This window comes from Pan troglodytes, chromosome 8, assembly GCF_028858775.2.
Source record: "Pan troglodytes isolate AG18354 chromosome 8, NHGRI_mPanTro3-v2.0_pri, whole genome shotgun sequence".
Classification (NCBI taxonomy): domain Eukaryota; kingdom Metazoa; phylum Chordata; class Mammalia; order Primates; family Hominidae; genus Pan; species Pan troglodytes.
Genome location: NC_072406.2, coordinates 127621254 through 127644650, shown reverse-complemented (window position 1 = coordinate 127644650; position 23397 = coordinate 127621254). Strand labels below are relative to the sequence as shown.

The 23397-nt window shown below is 34.0% G+C and overlaps 1 protein-coding gene across 10 annotated transcripts in view; it reads right to left on the bottom strand.

Annotated features, from left to right (window-relative positions):
* The window catches only part of ATRNL1 (attractin like 1), an 853639-nt gene that overhangs the window by 426779 nt on the left and 403463 nt on the right, over positions 1–23397 (bottom strand). For 7 of the 10 annotated variants that reach the window (XM_016919435.4, XM_016919433.4, XM_016919431.4 and 4 more), the window contains one exon: positions 3672–3733. The exons of the other annotated variants lie outside the window; for them this stretch is intronic. In XM_016919435.4, coding sequence (XP_016774924.3) covers positions 3672–3733 — 62 coding nt within the window. The remainder of the gene's footprint in view (positions 1–3671; positions 3734–23397) is intronic. 10 annotated transcript variants of the gene reach the window in all.

Genomic DNA, 23397 nt, shown 5'->3' with positions numbered 1-23397 from the left:
GTTGGAGGCCCTGAAGAGAGTACCCACCAGGGATTGCCTAGTAGAGCAGGGCTATGGTGCATCCATGTTCCCAGGGTGCAGGACATGGAACCAAGGGAGATAATTTTGGAGCTTTAAGATTTAATGTCTTCCCCGCTATATTTTGGATTTTCATGCAGCATGTTATCACTATATTTCGACCAATTTCTCCCTTTTGGAATGAGATGTTTACTCAATATTTGTTCCACCATTGTATCTTGGAGATAAGTAATTTGATTTTGATTTTACAGGCTCAAAGCTGAAAGGAACTTGCTTTGAGTCTCAGATGAGACTTTGGACTCTGGACTTCTGAGTTGATGCTGAAGCAAGTTAAGACTTCTGGGAAGTACTGGGATTAAATGATTATATTTTGTATGTGAGAAGGACACCAGGGATTTCAGGGGCCAGGGATAGAATGCTATAGTTTTAATATTTGACCCTCCAAACCACATATTGAAATTTGATACCCATCGTTGGAGGTTGAGCCTAATGAAAGGTGTTTGAGTTGCAGGGGCAGACTCCTTGTGAATGACTTGGTGGTGTCCTTATGGTAGCAAATGAGTTCTCACTCTATTAGTTCCCAAGAGAGCTGGCTGTTTAAAGGAGTCTCTGGCTCTCACCTCTTCTCTCCCCATGTGATTGCTACACATGCCAGCTCCGCTTCCTCTTCTGCCATGAGTGGAAGCAGTTTGATACCCTCACCAGATGCACATGCTGGCACCCTACTTCTTGTACAGCCAGCACAACTGTGAGCCAAATAAACCTCTTTTTATAAATTACCCAGCCTCAGGTATTCCTTTTCAGCAATAGAAACAAACTAAAATAGTGACCTACTTAAGATGGCATAAAACATTAAGAGCAGAGCCAGGGTATGTCTGTAAGTGATCTCCCTAGTACTGGCCCAATTATGTTTACCATCAGAACTACACACAATATAGAGGTAAAATCTAACAAAGAGTTTGAGAACAATCCCCTACAGAACAATGGCTAAACTGCAAAGCTGACGCACTCAGCTCTGTTACCAAAATAACAGCAATAACAGTAAAAATGGCCTGATTGAGGGGTCTCCATAAATGTTAACCTGTTTTAAAATCTCCTAAAGTTTAGCAGTAGCTTTATAAAACTTAATAATTGATAAGCTTCAAAATATCCTGTCCATATTTTTCTTAACAATGACACAGTTTTTAAAGTGATCTAATTTACATTTCACTACTGGAAGAATTTAAATGACAAAAAACCCATCAAATATATTTTATCACACCCAAAGATTAGAATATTTTATTTTACATTGTCCATGATGACAACATAATAAATAGGATCATCTCTAAGACATGGTACACATTAACAGTAATTTTCTTTTACTTAACAAAAGAGCTATTGAATTTAAATATGCACACAAATTCAAAAGCTTAAAATAAAAAACCTCAAGATTCAAATAATTTACATACATATTCAACTTTGTGAAATTTTGCACTTAACCAAACTTTCAGTGAATTTTCTTCCAGACTATTCTGCATCAAAAAGTTTTTTTAGACCAGGCATGGTGGCTCACACTTGTAATCCCAGCACTTTGGGAGGCCGAGGTGGGCAGATCATCTGAGGTCAGGAGATCGAGACCAGCCTGGCCAATGTGGTGAAACCCCGTATCTACTAAAAATACAAAAATTAGCTGGGCGTGGTGGCAGGTGCCTGTAATCCCAGCTACTCAGGAGCCGAGGCAGGAGAAATGCTTGAACCCGGGAGGTGAAGGTTGCAGTGAGCCGAAATAGCGCCGCTGCACTCCAGCCTGGGTGACAGGGTGAGACCCTGTCTCAACAACAACAACAACAACAACAACAAAAGTTGTTTTAATGCATTCAATAATGCTTGTTCAATTGTAACTTCTAGTACTTTCTAAAACCATACTGTAACTTTGTTAATAGCCTTAAAATTCATTTGTTTTCTGAAGTACAAAGTTGTAAAATATTAAACATATTTAAGATGTTTCCTCAAATTTCATTTTAAGGAACAATTTAAAGTATAAATGCACTTTTTACACATATTAGTGATAAATATGTTTATAGAAATACATTATAGAAATTATAATATTTTAAGGTGCATGGATAAACATGATTGTTTTCAGAGTAAACTGACCAATATGGCAAAGGTTTCTCTTATCAAGAGAAGTAGAAAAATGAACAAGGAATGTGTAAACCGTAGAAAATACTTTACAAATCTGAAGGGCTGTAAATGGAAATGAGAAATTGAAATTGTTATATATGGGCCCATATGGAGGAATTAGGAGAGATATCATAGGGAGGCAGATTTCAGCTCAGTTATAAAGAACAATTTGGTATCTGATGATGGAAAATGCCATCTGAGGAGCTGGTGAGCTTCCTGTCATTAAAGGCATTCAGGCATAAAACTGATCAGTGGTTGGGCAAATTATGTCCACAGGCTGAATTCAATCCACCAGCTGTTTTTATAATAAAGTTTTATTGGAACACAGCCACTCCCATTTGTTTCCATATTGGCTTTGTCTGCTTTAACACTATAGCAGAAAAGTTGCACAGATGCGATGAAGACCATACAGCCCACAAATCTTGAAATATTTACTATCTGGCCCTTAATGGAAAATGTTTGCTGACTCCAGTGAAGAAGGTATTAGAAATTCAAATACTTTATGGATATCTGGACAAGACAACCAACAAGATGATGGTTACTTTGTGTTTAGACAAGTTCCAAATACATCATCTGTGCTAAGGATTGAGTTGTTCAGGTCTTTACTGTATGGCAGCCCAGCCAAGTTGGTGAGTGTTGGTTAAAATTCATACTGCACTATTTTCAAATTTGTGTGCCATGATGTGGGGCTTTATCTGCCAGAAGGAGAAGTCATATTTGTCTAATTTGTACAAAGGCACCCAAATGACCAGCATAAACTTCACACGTGAATAATAATGTTAATAAAAATAAGATCTCTTCCAATCCAGAGGATCTATGATCTCATAACACAGATATTTTATAACTTAAACTCCTAACCCAGAGTCTCTACATTTATATCCCACGGAAATGAAAATAAATGTTCCCTGAAAACAGTTTTCATGTTTTGAGAAATGCTACAAACTATAACCTCTCTTGTAGAATGACATATTGCAAATTAGCATTTTAAAAGCTTTGAGAAGTAATGCCAGTTGAAAACCAACCAAAAGAGCACTATTTAACTTTAGGACATGTAGCATTTTACAAAGCTGCTTCACTGTGGAGCCCTTTTTATGAACCTACAACGAATATGTCACACAATTAACAAAATTAACTAAGAAATAAACAAATTGGTTTAGTTCCTGTAGATGTAACTAATCCATGTGGTGCATGCATTGTTAATTTCATTAATTAAAACAGGCTATAATTATTTATGTGATGGGGGACACAAAGTTATCCTCTTTCCACTGAATCCATTAGCTATTAAATAGTGTAACAGCAAAATAATCTTGCACAAGTACATTTCAGCTATGTTACCTCTGCTCTGTGGGATATATTTAAGCATATAAAGCTATTCAAGACATACTCTATGATACTTTAAGGTTTTAGAATTGGTCGATTATCTAACAGATTGACAGGACATATATCAGAATACAGGCTTGACAAGTTCAAAGTCAGTCAAAGCAAACTTTTACCTGAAGAAGGTGACAAAAAACTGCACAAGGTCCATGATTGTATTGTGTTGTGAGAATGCAATCTGAAAAATCAAAATAAAAAAATTGAAAGTATGTTCTTCTCTAAAACCTGTGGTGATATTTCATGACATTTGTAAATACAGTTTTTCTAAATCACCAAGACATTTGGATCATGATATTATAAATCAAATATGTGATGGAATCAAAATTTCATCTAGAATACCTAATATATCCAACTGCTAATGATGGTCATAGTGTAGAATATGACATTAAATATTTTAAAAACTATTATATAATTACTTTAAGGATGCACGCTAAGAGTTTCATGTGAAATACTACGACAGATTAAATATGCCTAACCAAAACACCCACATTTCAACTCAGCTAAGAAAACAGGGAATTTTCTCCCTATATATCTTCATCTGGGGAAGCTTCATATATATATACAAATGTTTTGTTACACACCATTCAAATAATAAAATATGTCACATCATTTTAAAACTTGTTAATGTTAATAAGAAGTTAATTTTAAAAGGTGAAACTAGCCAAAAAGTTAAAGTCGTTCTCCATTTCTGTTAACATTATAGAGATCATACTGTAACATCTGTCCTGAGGAAGTGTATTATAGTATATCAATCAACAATATAGCATCTGGATAGAGAATAACTGATTGTGTAATGTGGAGTTTTTCAATTACTAGCCCTGTATATTTTGAAAAACTAGTCTATTTCTCAGTTTTCCCGTATGCGAATGGTAATAATAAAAGCATCTACCTTATAATGTTATAGAAAATCTAACTGAATAGAAATGTAATGTTTACCATAATTTCTGGCATGTAAAAGTTACAATATAAACATTATTAAACTTTTGTATCATGTATAAATGAGATGTCAATATAAGTGAGTTTTCCCACATTGCTGAAGCTAAACCATTCAGGTATTAAAATCTCTTTTTCTTTTAATAATATTTTATGAAAATGTTGCAAAAACATAATAGAATTTCTACTGAAAATGGACTAAAAGGAATGAGTTTTCCCTCCTGCTATAAACAACTGGAAAACTAGGTGAAGTATCTGAAACAACCAATTTCAGCCATTGGACAAGTGGCCAGAGATTATGATTCCTGAGTGAAGAAAAACAAAGGAAATTAATCCTATAATTGTCCCAGCTTCCAGTGCAAGGAAAGAACACTAAGGAATTTAAATGGCATTCTAAAATAAGGGATGTCAGTATTTCTTATGTAAAGAATTACAGTAAGTTGAGAAAATGATTTTTTGGCATGTACATGTAAGCTTAAATATAGTAATATTCATTTCCTACAAGCTTCTAAGCTATTGAATTATGAAACACTTATACAAAGGCTGAAGAAAGATAATTGGCATAGGAGATTGGTTATAGGTGAAAATATTATAAAAGATTAAAGAAAAAACATCTTTTAAAGTTTAAAAGAACGAATTTTCTTCCCAGGTCTTTGTCCATAGAATATCATAGAAATGAAGCTTATCAAAGAATATTGTCAACAAGAACTTAAATCCATGGTAACAGAATTCTGGAAACAATAATTAAAAACAGGAAAAATCTTCAAAATGATAATATTTTGAAATCATAATAAAGAAAATTAGTTTATTTAAGACAAATTGGAATAGGAGGAAACCTTACGCAATGTTGATAAATACCTAAATGAAAAGGGGGCATAAGGACCTTGAACAAAGGCTTGAATAAATTAGCAAATATATAAAAAAAGAGAACAGATGAAATAACAAATAAAATAATAAACATAACATAAAATTAACTGAATAAGATACAGTGCAATTGCAGTAAATGTCAACAGGCTGAATCCACATTGAAAGACAGAGATTTCTGCAGTAAAGATACAATTCAGCTTTACATTTTTAGCAGAAAACACATATAGAACAGTGACACATTTTTATCTAAAATATAAAATACTGTAAGAAGATACAATAGGCACTTAAAAACAATAAAACATATAAATCAATATTAATAGCAAAGTGAAATTCAAAGGCAAAACCTGATCAAATAAAACACTGAGACAAAGAAAATATAACAATAATAAAACAATATGCACCAAAAATACAGGCCAAGTAAGTAAAAACACAATGTCTGGACATATAAGGGGAATTTGATAATGGCAAAATTTTGGAATAAACTATTAACATGCATATCTCTTTTAAAAGTTATCTGATCAAAGAGACACAAAATTGATCTACTTAAATCATTTAAATCATGTAAAAATATTCAAGAAATAGTCACTAAACAAGCTCTGTTCTAGGTGCTAGTGACACCATTATAATAAGACAAAGCTCCTATTATTTTGGCTTTTATGTTCTAATAGCAGGAGGGAGAAAATAACCAGGTGAACTTGTAGGGGGATATCATAATTGTTGACAGTGGTGTTTTGAGTGGAAAAAAACAAAGATGATATGAGCTAGGAGGATTTGCGGCTAATTTGGATCAGGTGGTTAGAGCTGCTGGCCTCACTAAAGGGGTGATATATGAGCTTATATCCAAATAAGAAGTTTAAAAACACACAAATATCTGTTGGTAGAGGTTTCTCAAGTGTAAAGATGATGATTAGGTTAGACATGTTTATGAAAAGTCATAAGATCTGGAGTATTGTGAGCAAAGGACAGAGTAGTTGTAAATAAATTCAGATTAGAAAGCAAAAAGCAAGTCACATAGGTCGTTGGCCATGACAAAGAGTTCGGAATATATTATAAGGGCAATGGGAACCCATGGAAAGTTTTGAGCTATGGGAATGACATGATCTAACTCTCAAGAAAAATATCATTCTGGCTATTGGGTGAGAAAGAAATAATTGGGGAAATCCAGAAGATAAGAGAAGAGGATATTTGATTTTTCTAGTCGTAAGGCAATAGTAGCTTGCACAAGAGTAGTAGTCATCAAGACAAAAATAAGTAGTTAGGTACATAATTTAGAGAGAGAAATGAGGAGACGTGCTGAAGGATTAGATATGACAGGTGAATGAAGAAAGATTAGATATGACAGGTGAATGAAGGAGAAGAATCAGTCATGACTATTGTAGTTTGCTCTCACAAGAACAAGTGGAAAGATGATATTTCTACTTATTGAGAATAGAAAAGTGCCATGAGGATCAAGGGAGAAATAAGGAAAGAAAAACTTACTTAGAATATGTTAAATGTGAAATACCTATTAAATGTTCAAGAGTAGACAGTAACTACTAGCTTGAAGCTCACAGGAAAGGTTAGATTTAAAAATTTGGAAATCAAAGGAACATAAATGTCATCTTAAATCATGTACTTGTATGATAGTCCCTATGAGACAGAATAGATGCAGGAGAAATTATCTCTAAGAGGATATTCAGGGCCACCCCATCATTAGAGCTTAAAAAAAAGAAGTGGAAAGGTAGGTGGGAGGAAACCAGGAAAGGGTTGTGTCAAGACGATCAAAGAACAGAAATGTTGCAAGAAGAAAGTAGTGGTTGATTATGTTGGTTAAGATGAGGATGAAAATATGGCTACTGGATTTGACAACATGAACTTCATGAGTAATTTAAACAAATGAACTTCCAACAGAGTGGTGGGGATGTTAATATAAACAGAATATAAGGAGAATGTGGAACATTACAAAGTAGAAACAAACTACAGGCTGAACTTTCAAGAAGTTATGTTACAAAACAGAGCAGAAATCATCAAGAACACAGATGATTTAAAATATATTTTTAATCCATAGAACATTTTAAAAAGAAGACAATAAACATTGTACAGAGAAAGTATTTTAAAAATCTAAATGGTAGCTTTTATGAGGTACATTAACATATTCCAATAAAATAAAATTAAAACTATAATTTCACATATGGCCAAAACAAGCTTAACTACTTAGAAATTAACAAATGCAATCCAAGGGACAGAGTTCTGCATGGGCAGTGGGCATAGCAGGATAGTTTTTGATATCCTTGACTTCCAATATTAAAATATATAGCAGCTAAATTGAAAAGCCAAAAAAAAAAAAAAGAACAACTATTCTAACAAAAGTAAGTGGCAGATTATCTATCCCCTTAAATGTCAAAACATAAACTGGTACGGGTAAATGACAAACTCAAGCTGTGGAAGGTACCAGTGTCTATGAGGCAGGAAAAAGAGGGAATCAATAGGAAAACTCAAAAGTTTCAAAAAGGTATTAACTGGAACTAGGCCAGGTCAACTTGAATAAGGAAGTGAAAACAGAAGTGTAGAGTTGCTCAATACAAGAGTAGGTTAGTTGAAGGGATCCTGAGGAAGTTCTAAAGAAGCCTGGAACAGTTGGAGTACACGAATGTTCAAAAGCAACCAGTCAAATCTCTATTCCAGGACTGGTCTCATAATGAGGAGAAACTGCTAAAAGTGAAAATCGAAATTAAGCAGAAAAAAATAAATATAGACAAAACAAAGAAGGTCCAACAAAAGTGGGGAAAGGAACTGAGATGGAAAATTTTCAAAGAGCAAGTGGCACATTTTTAGGGGAAAAAAGTATTGATTATTAAAATACATAATATTCAAATATGAGTCTTCACTAATCCCCTTGCGCAATCCCTATTTAACTCATTATCACTCCCAAGTAGCTGCCATTCTTCAACATATAAAGGATTTGGCATTTCTTTAATTTAAATGGTGTATAAGTAGTGGGAGTAACCAACAGACTAACAATATACTTAAACTGATGAAGCACATGATTCAGGCTGGAACTGCAGAATTTTATTATGGTTTACCTGCCATCTGTGGGTCCATATAACTAAGTACCTTATAAGAAAGATCATAATTTCAGGCAAGTAAGCAAGACATAGGCACACATGAAACATCTCTATATATTTTTTTTACATCTGCCCAAACAATATTTGAATAAATAAAGTAGCCAGAGGAAACTGACTACTTCTTCAAGTAAAAGTCAGGAAGTAAAGAACCAAAACATTCTAAAACTTGAAATAATTACATTATCTATCTTTACCTATTAATAAATATAATAAAGACAAATGTAAAAGTTTTCATAAGAAATATGAATGCTATTTTGATTCCAGCTTGTTTTCAGAGAAGAAGCTGAAATACCACTTCTTGGGGGTGATGAGACACTTGGACCTCCCAAAATTAACACTGTTTTTAAAATTACCAAAAATAACAGCTGCAGTTCAAATTAGGTTACACATGATACTTGAACATTAAGTAAAGTACTGATTGAAGACCTCAATCAACTCCTGCTACAGATAATACTCTCCTACCTTTTACAATAATGAGTATTAATGGTGGGATGAAGTGTATGGGTAAAGTCTCTATAAAAAGTACCATCTGAAATACAGACTTTCTTAAAAACTGATGCAAGGGACACTCAGAGTAACTAATCTGTTAAAATAAATGGCACTCAAGAGTAAATGTAGACTCAGCACAAGCAGTTTTTGTACTTGGAGTCCCAGCTGGAGGCTACAGGCTCAGGTTGAATATATTCCATACTGGCTATTCAACAGAAGAGTCAGCACTACAATTTGTTGTACAAATATTTCAAAATGTTCCTCCACCAGAGACTTTCCACAGAAAATTCCACAGGAAATTGCCTATGGAAAATACCGTTGCAGTCCATTGTCAGGTATATACTTTAAAAATAAGATATAATTAATTATGGAAATGGAAGGCAGATACAAGGATGATTTTGTAAAATTAGTAAGCAATGCCAAGCAGACACTAACTCAATCAGATTCTCTTTCAAGATTCCCTCTTAAGGGGTATACATTTATGCATATATCAAATAAATCACTAAGTATCTATTATATTCTGGGCATTGTACCAGGTACTTGGATGTATCAGTTAAAAATAAAAGCTAGCAGTGAAAAAATTCTTACTGGGAGAGCAGATAATAAATGGCGATAATAATAAATTATATAATATGTTGGAACTCAGTAAGTGCTATGAGAAAAAAGAACATGAAAAATATCCTGTCTTCTACTACTCACATGGGTGGGACAAGAAATTGCTTTTTAACATCTAAAAATATGCAGAAGTGCTGAGATCAAACAGAAAAATTTGATACAGAGAGCAGAAAGAAATGAAGCACAGCATTAGGTTCAATTGTATCTGGCTATTCTCAGTTTTTCTCTGTCTACAATAGCATACAGCAGTTCCAGGCCCCTTCTAATAAAACTGGAAACTGCAGGGGTGCCCAATCTTTTGGCTTCCCTGGGCCACAGTGGAAGAAAAAGAATTGTCTTAGGCCATACGTAAAACACACTAACACTAACGATAGCTGATGAGCTAAAAACAAAAAAACAAATCGCAAAAAAATCTCATAATGTTTTAAGAAAGTTTACAAATTTGTGTTGCACTGCATTCAAAGCTGTCCTGGGCTGCATGTGGCCCGTGGGCTGCAGGTTGGACAAGCCTGGTTTCTAGGAAAAGGAATAAGCACAAAGGAGAATCATTCTTAAGTGATGTAGGGCAACTGGTCTTCACATGGCTTGCTCTGTATCATGTAGGTCTCACCGTAAATATTGCACTTCTTAAAGACACTCATGTAAAGTAATTTACCACCCCCTTACTCTATAGTATTGTAAAAAACTATGCTTTTCAAACTACAATCTAAAATTATTTTATTTTACTGGTTGATCATTAGTTAAAATGTCTTTTCCCCACTAAAATGTAAGCTCCTCGAGAATAGTAGCCTTGTTCATATTGTTCACAGCACTCTTCCAATGACTAGAACAGTAGTTGGTAGACAGTATACAGAAAGCACTCAATAAAACTACTGAATAAATAAATAAATTATTATAAATAAATGAATGTAATTTAGGAATATTTATAAATATAAATAAATAACTTCAAGAAATTTATAGAATAAATAGATTCAATAGCAAGATTTAGCACAGGAGTATTCTTAGGACTTCAAATATCCTTATTAAGAGCTATGAAAGGAAGAAGGTACAGATGTTACTGTGTCTCAATTAGGTGGCATTACATGAAATATTATTTCTTAATGTATTAAAAATGATACCATCTTAAAAGAATGATTATTTAGCCAACTGCTTTTAAAAAACAGTGAGACAATAACGGCAACAATATTCTAAATTTGTATTTTCTATGAAAGTATATCTTCTCAGGGTATGGGATATTTATGACTGTAAAATCTATTATGTTCTAATTAGGAAGATTCCTATTTGTTGATGCCATGGCTAGAACATGACTCTTGCAAATAACGTTCTCCATTTAGTTCTGTGGTATTCCCATGAAAAATATGACATGTTTACACAAGTTACATTTAAAGTTAGTTTTAAAACTTAAGCCAGTATAAATGCACCTTTGTAATTCTGTCTTCGGTAATAATTTTATTCATTATACAGTGATTATTCAAAAAATAATCAAAATAAAGACTGATTAATGACACAATTTCATATTCTCATCTTCCCCATCTGTTTAAAAAACCCCCAAAATAATTGATAAGACAACATGCTAAAAATTAAGTTAGCTGAAACTACAGAAACCCTGATAATACATTTTGTCAATTCAAATGTAAATGTAAATTCATATTGAAAACATGTCCAAAATCTAAAACTTGAATTTAAGATATGCTATATTTTAATGAATTAATAATAATGATCAATATTTTAAATTTTATGATTTTATTAAAAAGTTGCATTAAATGCATTTGGACAGAGAAGTAGATTAATAGCTTGATATTTACTACAAAATGTCAAAATTTGTGGGAGAAAATTTCTTATTTTATGAAAGATAAATTGATGTGTTTGTGCAAAATGTCAGCTTGCCAGACATAATAAACTCTGATATAATATTTCAGATAAACAAAAATGAAAATGTAATATAAAAGAATGTGCTAAAATTATCAAGTTCATCTAACGAACTGAAGGGAAAGAGAGGGTCTTGCGAACCACTATTTGGATTTAAAAGCATAGTTACATAAAGGATGCTAGTTAACTAGTCATATCTTAAAGACAATCGGGCTGTTTCAGGCAAACAACTTGAGATCTTATTAGGTTATATTCTTACTTGTTCTTTTAAAAAATATAAATAAATTCAAATTGGAGATTAAATTAGCTGTTACTAAGATCCACGATGAAATCTATTCCATATAAACTTTCAACAGATAATTAATACAATAATAATGTATATAATTCAGACAAGGTAATATTTTTTAAAATATGGTTACACAGAAAATAGACAATTGTAAAAGACAAAATAAAACATATTTCTGGAATAAAACATGAGGAATAAATATACCAGACAGTTCTGCATAAGTATTATAGCATATTATTCTGATGATAAATCCTTGGATATTGTTTATAAACATTAAATAGTTTAAGTTCTTTCTATAGCAAACACATGCCTAATGAATGAAGGCACTCATAACTTTCCTCATGGTTTAATACACAAACTTAACTGACAAAGTGCTCTCTTTAACCCCAAAAGAGGTTTCTGTGATTCTCCTCCAAACACTTCTTAATTCCCTTGCTTAAATTTCCTCAGTGTTTCTCCCTCATTTTTATGACGTCCAATCACATTAACATATCATATACCAATCTTAGAAACTTAGCCTTGCTTCTTTCTCTGCTAATAGCATTAACACTGCAGTCAAATAACAGTACAGGCATATGTTGGAGATGTTGCAAGTTTAGTTACAGACTACTGCCATAAAGTTAATATCGCAATACAGTGGGTCACAAAATTTTTTTGGTTTCCCAGTGCATATAACAGTAACATTTACACAATGCTGTAGCCTATTAAATGTGCAATAATATTATGTCTAGAAGAAAATATATATAAAATACTTTATGGCTAAAAAATGCTAATGATCATCTGAGCCTTTAGCACGTTTTCTTTTTGCTGGTGGAGAGTCTTGCCTCAATGTTGACAGCTGCTGCCTGATCAGGGTAATGGTTCCTGAGGGTTGGAGTGACTGTGGCAATTTCTTAAAATAAGACAACAATGATATTTGCCACAATGACTGACTGCACCTTTCAGGAAAGATTTCTCTGCAGCATGCAATGCTGTTTCATAAAAATTTACTAACAGAACTTTTGCAATTGGAGTCAATCCTCAAATCCAGCTGCTTCTTTATCAAGTTTATGTGATATTCCAACTCATTGTCATTTCAACAATGTTCACAGCATCTTCACCAGGAAAAGTTTCCATCTCCAGAAACTACTTTATTTACTCATCCATAAAAACCAACATCTCATTAATAAAGTTTTATCATTACATTGCAGCAATTCTGTACATCTCCAAACTCCACTTATAATTCTATCAATATTACTCATGCTATCTCTACCACAAGTGCAGTTACTTCTTCCACTAATATCTAGAACCCCTCAAAGTCATCTATGAGGGTGGGAATCAACTTCTTCCTAACTCAAGTTAATGTTGATATCTTGATCTACTCCCATGAATCATGAATGTTATCAAAGGCAATTAGAATGATGAATTCTTTCCAGAGATTTTTCTTTGCCTAGATTCATCAGAGGAATCATCACCTATGTCAGCTATAGCCTTACAAAATGTATTTTAATAAAAATAGTACACAAAATCAAAATTACTCCTTGATCCACAGGCTGCCAAATGGTTATTGTACTTAGACCATTCTTGCATTACTATAAAGAAATACCCAAGACCGGGTAATTTATAAAGAAAAGGGGCTTAATTGGCTCATAGACCCACAGGTTGTACAGGAAACATGATGCTGGCATCTGCAAGGCTTCTGGGGAAGCCTCAGTAAACTTAGAATCATGGTGAAAGGTGAAGGCGGAGCAGGCACAGGAGCAGGAATGAGAGGGTGAAGAGGGGGTACTACACAATTTTAAACAACCAGATCTCTCAAGAACTCACTCACTATCAGCATCAAGAGAACAGCATGAAGGGGATGGTGCTAAACCATTCATGAGGGATCCATCCCCATGATCCAATCACCTCCCACCAGGCCCCCACCTCCAACACTGGGGATTACAACTGAACATGAGATTTTGGTGGGGACGCCACCCAAACCGTATCAGTTATTGTGTCAGCAGGCATGAAACAGCATTAATCTCCTTACACATCACCTTCAAAGCTCTTGAGTGACTTGGTATAATGTGAATGAGCTGTACTATTTTGAAAGAAGTCTTTTTTTTCTAAGCAGTAGGCCTCAACAGTGGGCTTAAAATATTCAGTAAACCATGCTGTAAATAGATATGCTGTCATGCTGGCTTTATTGTTCCATTTACAGAACATAGGCAGAACATATTTAGCATAATTCTTAAGGACCGTAGGATTTTCAGAAGGGTAAATGAGCACTGGCTCATTACCAAGGCTCATAATCACCAGATGCATTAGCTCCTAACAAGAAAGTCATCCTGTCTTTTGAATTTTGATGTCAAGCATTTACATGTCTTCTTTGCTATAAAATTCCTAGGTGGTATCTTCTTTTAGAAAGCTGTTTCATATACATTGAGAATCTGTTATTTAGTGTAGCTACTGCATCAATTAAGTTAGACATGTATCTTCTATATCAGCACTTACTGCTTCACCTCGCACTTTTGTTATGAAGATGGCTTCCTTACTTAAACCTCATAAACCACCTTCTTCTGGCTTCCAAATTTTCTTCTGCATCTTCCTCACCTCTCTCAGACTTTGTAGAATTGAAGAAAGTTAGGCTCTACTCTAAATTAAGCTTAGGTTTAGGGGAATGTTATAGTGGTTTTGATCTTATATTCGGACAACTAAAACTTTCTCCATATCATTAAAAAGGCTATTTCATTTTCTTATGATTTGTGTGTTCACTAAAGTAGCATTCATTTCCTTCAAGAATTTTTCCTTTGCATTCACAATTCAGCTAATACTTCGGACAAGAGGCCTAGATTTCGGCCGTATTGGCATTCGACATGCCCTCCTCACTAAGCTTAATCACATGTAGCATGTGTTTTAAAGTGACAAGACATGCAAGAATTCTTTTCATTTGAACACTGGAAAGCAATTGTAGCATTATTAAACAGCTTGATTTCAATATTGCTGTGTCTCAATGAAAAGGAGGCCTAAGGAGATGGAGACAGAACTTCCAGTCAATGGAGCACTCAGAACAAACACCACATTAATTAAGCTGACTTGTTTTATATAGGTACAGTTTGTGGCACCCCAAAACAATTACAAAAGTAACATCGAAGAGCACTGATCACAAATTGCCATAATCTATATAGTAATAATTTAAAAAATAAAAATATTTTAAAAATAACCAAAATGTGGCGCAGAGACACAAAGTGAGTACATGATGTTGGAAAAATTGCACGAACAGACTTGCTTAACCTATGGTTACCACAAAACTTCAATTAGTAAAAAAACTACAACATCTCTGAAGTGCAATAATGTGAAGTAAAATACAACAAGGTATGCCTATACCAGCAGTTTCAAAAACTTGACATACATTAGCAAACCTCTGTAACCCTGTTTGGCACAAACTTTTCCCTCATCCCTTATACCTTCCACCCATGGGTAACTCTTATTCTAGAATCATTGCCTATCAGTTCTGGATTTTGTCTGAATGGCAATCCTCATTTTACTCCTGATTTCTCTACATATACTTCTACAATACTACTACTAAAAATAGCTGATATTCATAAAGTGCTTACTATTTCCCAGGCACTGTGCTAATTACTTTTCGTACATTAACTGACTTAATACTCCGAATTACCTCATCAATTAGGTAATGTTATTAATTCATTTTATAGATGATAAATCAAGGCTTAGAAGGTTACCCAGTCAATAAGCAGTGAAGCTGAAATGAAAATCAGTGCATTCTGACTCTAGTTCTTAAGTACTACACTTTCCTAACAACAATTAGTCACAGTGTGTACTATCATTATTAGGTTACCTGTCCTTTTTCTTCATGTGACTTTATAATATTTGCAATCACGCATTCGATTATTATATTCCTAGTAACTAGCAAAAAATCCTAGCATTTTTACTTATTGAATTGCAGTATCTACTAGAGATGTAACACTTGAGAAAGGAAAATAAATCTGGGGGCCCCCAAATCACTAAGCTAAAGGGAAAAATGAAGCTGGGAACTGCTTAGAGCCAACCTGCTTCCCATTTCATTCAAAGTCGCCCCTCTGCTCACTAAGATAAACGCATATCTGATTTCCTCCTTTGGAGAAATTAATCAGAAACTCAGAGGAATGCAACCATTTGTCTCTTATCTACCTATAACCTGGAAGCCCCCTCCCTGCTTCAAGTCTTCCCATCTTTGCTTCAAGCTGTCCTGACTTTCCAGACTGAACCAATGTTCATCTTATGTATGTTAATTAATGTCTCATGTCTCCCTAAAATGTATAAAACTAAACTGTGTTCTAATCACTTTGGGCACATGTCATCAAAACTTCCTGAGGCTGTGTCACAGGCGCATGTCCTCAACCTTGGCAAATAAACTTTCTAAATTAACTGAGACCTGTCTCAGATTTTGGGGGTTCACATTTTGGTAACCACAAGGCAATTCTGACCGGAGATGCCTCTGACCTTTCACAAATCTCCTATTGGTGCTTGATATCAGCATGAGCAAACATTATGGCTCCAATAGGACAATTTGCTGAGGTCTGGGAGCATACCGTCCAGAGAATCCCTGATCTCCCAAAATTTGGTTGAGATCTAAAGTTTATTTTGCCGTACAACTTCCCTTTTTTGGAGTTTTACTTGCTTCCAACAAGGAAGGCAAGATTTTCTGTTTCCATGATGGTGAAAGGCAGATAACTCCTTTATGGAGTTTGAGCTCATTTGCAGCAGGGAAGATGAGTTCAGGTTTTTGTTTTTTAGTTTTTTTTCCAGCTTCTAGGCTGGTAGAGTACGGTCTTCAGCCTGAGACCCATCCCTAGGTAAGTAGCTAAATTGGGGTTTTGTCTTGGCTAAGTTTAAGAACAAGCTGGTCTTAATTTCTCCTTACCATTACAATATTCAGTAATCACATAATGTGTTTGTTTGCTGTCGTTTGTTTGTTTAACTGTTTTTGTTGTTGTTGTATGTTTGTTCCTATTTTTATTGTTCCTTCAGTCTTTTTCCCATTGGGTTTAACCAACTCTATCAGACTTGATAAAATTTGAAGGAAAATTCCAAATTATGGGGAACAAGGCCTCTGAAGTGGCTAAATTCCCCACCACCACCCCTGACACCCTGCCACAACACACGCACACAAAGGTGGTGTAGTGGGGGAGAAAATGGACAGCAAAAGGGAAAAAGAAATGAATTTTTTTTTTAATTTTAACTACTAAAGGGGCTTTATTTACATAACAAGGCCACCTTTTTACTAGCCAGGCCAAACTGAAAGAACAATGGCTGTCCACCCATGCTGGAGTTCAATAGCTAAGCTTCTGCCTTCTTTTTTTTTTTTTTTCTTCCAGCAGGACACCCTGGATTTGGTTCCTGAATCCAGCCCTTTCTGGTTTGATACTTGGTACTTCTGAAATAGCAGCAATTTCTCCTAGCTGAAATATGATAATGAGATTTAAAAAAATTTTTTAAAGGAGCTCAATGGTTAAGCTTAATTAAAAGTTATCATCCAAGATGTGTGTGTGTGTATGTGTGCCTGTGTGCCTGTTTGTATTTAAAAGGCATTCATGTTTTTTTTTCTCTCCTAGAACCTTGCCTTTTTTTGAGCAAAATATTTTTTCTTCTCAGTTAACTGAATTCTGTTTTCTCCATTTACATCTACTCTCTCTCCTTTCTCTTGCACCATCTACTGCATGAGGGACCTAAAATAGTTTAAAATATCTTGGGGGCCCTTAAAGAAATCAAAGAAGGTACCTAGCTCCCTTTTGGGGAGGAACTTCTGTTTTTTGTTTGTTTGTTTGCTTTTTATGGAATACCAAAAGAATATACAGACAAGTTTGTCTCAGCTCTTAAATAAACTGCTTGCTTTTGTATTTTGTAACCTGATTTTTTTAACTAAAATACCTATTACAACAGAGGCTACTTTTGGGTTTTAAGGAAGCATGCAGTTCAAACACTTAGAAATATCTTTGTTTAAAAAGAATTATTTTAAGTGCACTGTAAAAGCATCACATAGACTAAGATCATGATTATTCTCCCTTTTTGGACACCCAGGATTCAGTGTGGGCTCTGCCCAGAGCTCAAAGATCCAGTTAAAATATATGTAGTCTGTATCTAAATAAAATTGGTCTCCTTATACAATTCTATGATAGATTTCTATAATTTTATGTTTAATTTGGCATCCATCTTTAATCTCCCTCTAGCACCACCAGACTTTTTGTCTCAGTACCTTATTATGTAAATTTTGTAATTTGATTTTCACCTGAGTTGTCTCCTTTAATATGCAAATTTAAGGCTATTTAGCTGAAAACTGCTCTGGGTTATAAAACATGTTATTAAGAATCTAAAAGTCTAAGATAGAGAAAAAGGTCTTTATAAATCTATAAATCTAAAGATGTACTTCTATAGGCATGCCTAATACATCTATGTATTTTTGTGTTGTGTACACAATGTTTCACTACTGAAAATATATAAAAGATCTCTAATTGGCTTAAGAAAATAAAAGTGCTTAAATCAAATACTTTATCATGAAAAAAGAAAAGGCTAGTCAAATGCTTTTTCAAGTTTATTTAACTTAAGTAAAATCTTTAATAAATAAGACAGCTTTAAAATTATTGGTAAAGTAATAGTAAAAATGTCTTAAGAATTGCCAGCATACATTCTTTGTATTTATTAATCAAGTAATTTCATACTTATTCCTTTCAAATACTATACAGTGTCAAAATTTGGCTATAAACTTTAAACCCAGCCCAAGAAAAAATAATCTTTGCTTCCATAATCTTTAGTAAATAAGACATTAATATGAGTTTAATAAAAATAGATACATCTTAAATTTAGTAAGATTACCATAACTTCTAATTCTGTGGCTTTAGGCGGACTAGTCCACAGGCAATATGGTTTGTTTTGGGAAGGGAATGTTATCTTCATCTTTGATTCAAAGCTAAACTATAAACTAAATTCCTCCTAATTTAGTTTGTTCAGCCAATACCAAGGAATGAACAAGAATCAAGATGAAGTCAGTTAGATCAAATCTTTTTTACTGTCTCAGGTACAATTTTGCAATGGCAGTTCAATAACTTTAAATAATGACTATTTCAGTTTTCATACACAATCTAGGTAAATGATAAAAAGAAAATAATTAGGTAAATGTAATGGGATAAATACTTATAAACAAAAGTGTTATAATTTAAAATCTAAAGTTATATTAAATTAAATAATAGATATTTCATTATTTGGGCATTTTCCAATAATAATATATTTGTATAAAAACATTCTTTCTTGAAAAAAAGTGTGTCCTTTTTGAAAAGGTGAACAAATTTTGTCTAATTCAAAGCTAATTTAAAGTTTATATTACAAGAAGGTAAAAGGAACCAGGAAATAAGAAAGATGTAAAGGAAGTTGTAAAAATAAAAAGGGTTTTTTGGTAAAAAAGCTTAAAGAAAAATAATTTAATATGAAAAAAATCTTGTAGGGTAGATTTAGTCCTATAATAAAATAACTGGTTGTTTAAGAAAAAGTGATGTTCAGGACAAACCAGAAAGTCCAAGCATGTCATGAACAGTCTGGGTAAGTCACAAGAAGAGAATTTATTAAAAAAATAAAAATAAAAACTTTTACATAATAAAGTTGTCTATAATTAAAGGGAAATTGTAATGGTCTTTCTAAAGACTGGGCTTGTTGTATACAAAAACACTCATACACTACATAATTGGTTAAAACAATGGAATTTTCTTAAGGGATTGATTTATTCAATAAATTATATGAGATTTTAATTTGTTTTTAACACAATGTTCAACTTGTATTGCATCTCACCGTTTTAGGTTTTCTCTCCCCTTTTAAGGGTGTAAAATAGCAAAACTTCTCCTTCAACACATTTTCAGCTCATATAATTTTTTTTCCTCGTGTCCTGTTTGTTATTGCCTGAGACTAACAATATTTTCTTAAAGCTCTAAAGAAAATATTTTCTTCCAACATAATATTGTGTACAGTGCAAAAGGCCTTTTCTTTTCCCTTTGGTAACTGGCCTAAAAGATTTTACAGTTTATCGAAACAATTCCTATGCCATTATTATTAAGTTTTGGTTTGCTTAGGAAAATAACTAAAATTAATTTTTTTAATTAAGGTTATTACATATATGTATCCTTCTTCATGTGCTTTTAAAGTCCTTGTAATATTAAGTTACATGGTTTTAAATCCTGAGTCTAAAACGGACACCATGTCCTGCTAAAGCATAAACACTAAAAGCAGTTAAAGCCTTATCTTCAGGCCTGGTAAAAGATGCCAGTCAAAATACACTGTATTCCTGAGACATACAGGGCCAGAAATTAAAGCTATTCAACTCCTTAAGGCCCAAAAACTATCGCAGAGGAGGTGGGGATGTGAGACTGTTAGGGCCTTTTTTTAAAATTATACTTTAAGTTCTGGGGAACATATGCAGAACATGCAGTTTTGTTACATAGGTATACACATGCCATGGTGATTTGCTGCACTCATCAACCCATCATCTACATTTGATATTTCTCCTAATGCTATAGGGCCATTTTTAAAGATAAAATCAGTTCAGTTTATCTATAAATCAATCATTAATGTCAAAGGCACATTAAGGCAATACCAGCATATGTACAGCTGTGTCAGATTAACAAGGTTTCCTTAAAGCATTAACCGACTCCTTAATAAAGGTTATAAGAGGATTATGGAAGTTATATCCTATGGTCAGGATTAAAATTTTATAAATTGTTTATAAAATTAAAAAAAATTTAGTTGGCTTCATGCTATTTTTACTAGGGCTTCTTGTTTGTAAAATTAAGTCTCCTCTCTCAAAGAATAAGGGTTTCTGCCTCTTTTTAAAAATCCTTGAGTTATCACTTTGGTTGAAGGAATAACTTATTTTACAATAACCTGCTATATCAAGTGTTTTAAACCTTTGATATGTAACAAACTTTCCAAAATCAAATTATAAATTATGTCTTTTTCTAACCTAATTAATCCTTTAAGATATTAGGGTCCCTAGAGTCCAAAAAAAAACATAATTTGGCTTAATTGGTATAAAAATTATACAAGAAGCATTGTCAAATGCAAAATGGCATGTGGTTTTCTTTGAACTATATTTGTATAAATACATTATTGATATGTATTCCAAAATTATGGAAAACTCCCATAATTCTGATATAACTTAGTATACATTATCAGTAATAATTGTAATTGTTACGTTAAATTATTGTGTGCCACAGACATAACAAATTTACTTAATTGTGTCTTAAACTTTGGCTATCTTAAAACTTTTGTAATCCAAGGACAATTGTTGTCTTCTTTTAGTCCTCTTTAGAAGGGGGTTTTATAATCAGCTATAAAACTCTAACAGGTGCTCTTCAATGCAATCTCTGATAACTTTGAAGATTTTTATATATAAATAGAGGAAAAAATTTCAGGACACAGGGAGAGCTGATATGTTCATAAATGTCAAGCAGAACAGGAATTAACTGCATGGACTGAACTAATAGACGACTACAGTAATCTTTTTAACCTTTTTGCTTAAAACATTGCTAATCCTTTGTTTTGTTTTTTCAATGTCAAGAAAACTTTTCTTTAAAGCTATTAATAGCTTCTAATAATTTAGTATACTCCTATAAACAACATTTGTTTCTCTCTACCTGATTTCTACAGAATTTAAAAACTGTTAGTATTCTTAACTTATGGCAATATAGTTATTTCCATATAACTATGGAATGTGCAATAAGAATCTGTTTTAATTTGTAACAGTACATGACTGAAGAAATGGGTTATTTTTACCAAAGCATTAACTGGAATGATATACTTTCCTTTAAGGAATCAAACAACTTATGGAGCCAATAACAGCCCCATGGAAAAACTGGCCTTATACCTTGTCTACAGTCCCTGTACAGGGTTCATAACCTGTGGTAAGTAAAATAATGTCACTTTCTAATAGGCCCATGAGCCCCAAGTTTATCTTGAAACCTCAAGAGAAGAGGAATTCACCCAACTCATAGGTATTTAATGGTACAAATCCATGGCTGGGCACAGCTTTAAAAAAGTCTCACCTGGGCCAGATGCAGTGGCTCACGCCTGTAATCCCAGCACTTTGGGAGGCCAAAACGGGTGGATCACCTGAGGTTAGGAGTTCAAGACTAGCCTGGCAAACATGGTGAAACCCTGTCTCTACCAAGCAATACAAAAATAAGCCAGGCATGGTGGTGGGTGCCTGTAATCTCAGCTACTTGGGAGGCTAAGGCAGGAAGGAGAATTGCTTGAATCCAGGAGGCAGAGGTTGCAGTAAGTGGAGATTGCACCATTGCACTCCAGCCTGGGTGACAAGAACGAAACTCTATCTCAAAAAAAAAAAAAAAAAAAAGTCTTACCTGAAATTTCTGCTATGAAACAAAGTTCCATCAAAGCCAATTTAAAAGCCTATGTAAAAAAAATAATTATTTGGGCCAGGCGTGGTGGTTCACACCTGTAATCCCAGCACTCTGGGACGCCGAGGCAGGCGGATCACCTGAGGTCGGGAGTTCGAGACCAGCCTGACCAACATGGAGAAACCCCATCTCCACTAAAAATACAAAATTAGCCAGGCGTGGTGGCACATGCCTATAATCCCAGCTACTCGGGAGGCTGGGGCTGGGAATTGCTTGAATCTGGAGGCAGAGGTTGCAATGAGCTGAGATCACACCATTGCACTCCAGCCTGGGCAACAAGAGCAAAACTCCATTTCAAAAAAAAAATTATTCTTGCTACACTATATACAAATAATGAGGCCAAGTATAATAAAACAAATCAGTCCTACCATGATTTGTCTTTAATAAACATGGGAAACTGGAGAAAAAAAAATTTCAAAAACTATAGGACACCTGATGTTAGATTCTAGTCTTGCCTAATGTTTTTCAATTTTTATTATTTTCTAAGGTTTGGACCAAATTCTAATTTTTCTTGACTACAAATCTGCAAACTAATGTTTTCAATTTGTTTTCCTTATTTTTTCCCCATATTTCCTAATTTGGAGTCACTGAAAACTAAGCTGTGCTTTCGTGAAGCCCTGCAAACTAAAGCTAAACAACTTAAACTTCAGAAAACGTAACAGCAACCTATTTACATACATAAGCCACATTCATACGTGCCTACTGATGGATGGACTTCAAAGTACTGTGGCCTATGTCAATTATCCAGGATTGTTCCTTTGTTTGTGGTTGTTTTTCTCCCTTCCTCCCCCTATTTTCTCTTCATAAACATAAGTCTTCAACACCTGCAAAAAATGAGCTTTCCTAATAACTTGGGACCTACCTGTCTAGGAATAAAGCATCCTAGCCATAAAAGATCAGACAAAACCTGAGACCAGAAACTTATTTTCTTCTGAAATGCTTTCTCCAAAAGATGATTAAAAGGAAAAGGGAGTAAACGTGAAAGGAAAATAAACCTTGGTGCCTCCAAATCACTAAGCTACAGGGAAAAATCAAGCTGGGAACTGCTTAGGGCCAACCAGCCTCCCAGTTCATTCAACGTCATCCCTCGGCTCACTAAGATAAATGCATATCTGATTGCCTCCTTTGGAGAGCTTAATCAGAAACTCAATTGAATGCAACTATTTGTCTCTTATTTACCTGTAACCTAGAACCCTCTCCCTCCTTCAAGTCTTCCCATCTTTGCTTCCAGCTGTCCTGCCTTTCCAGACTGAATCAA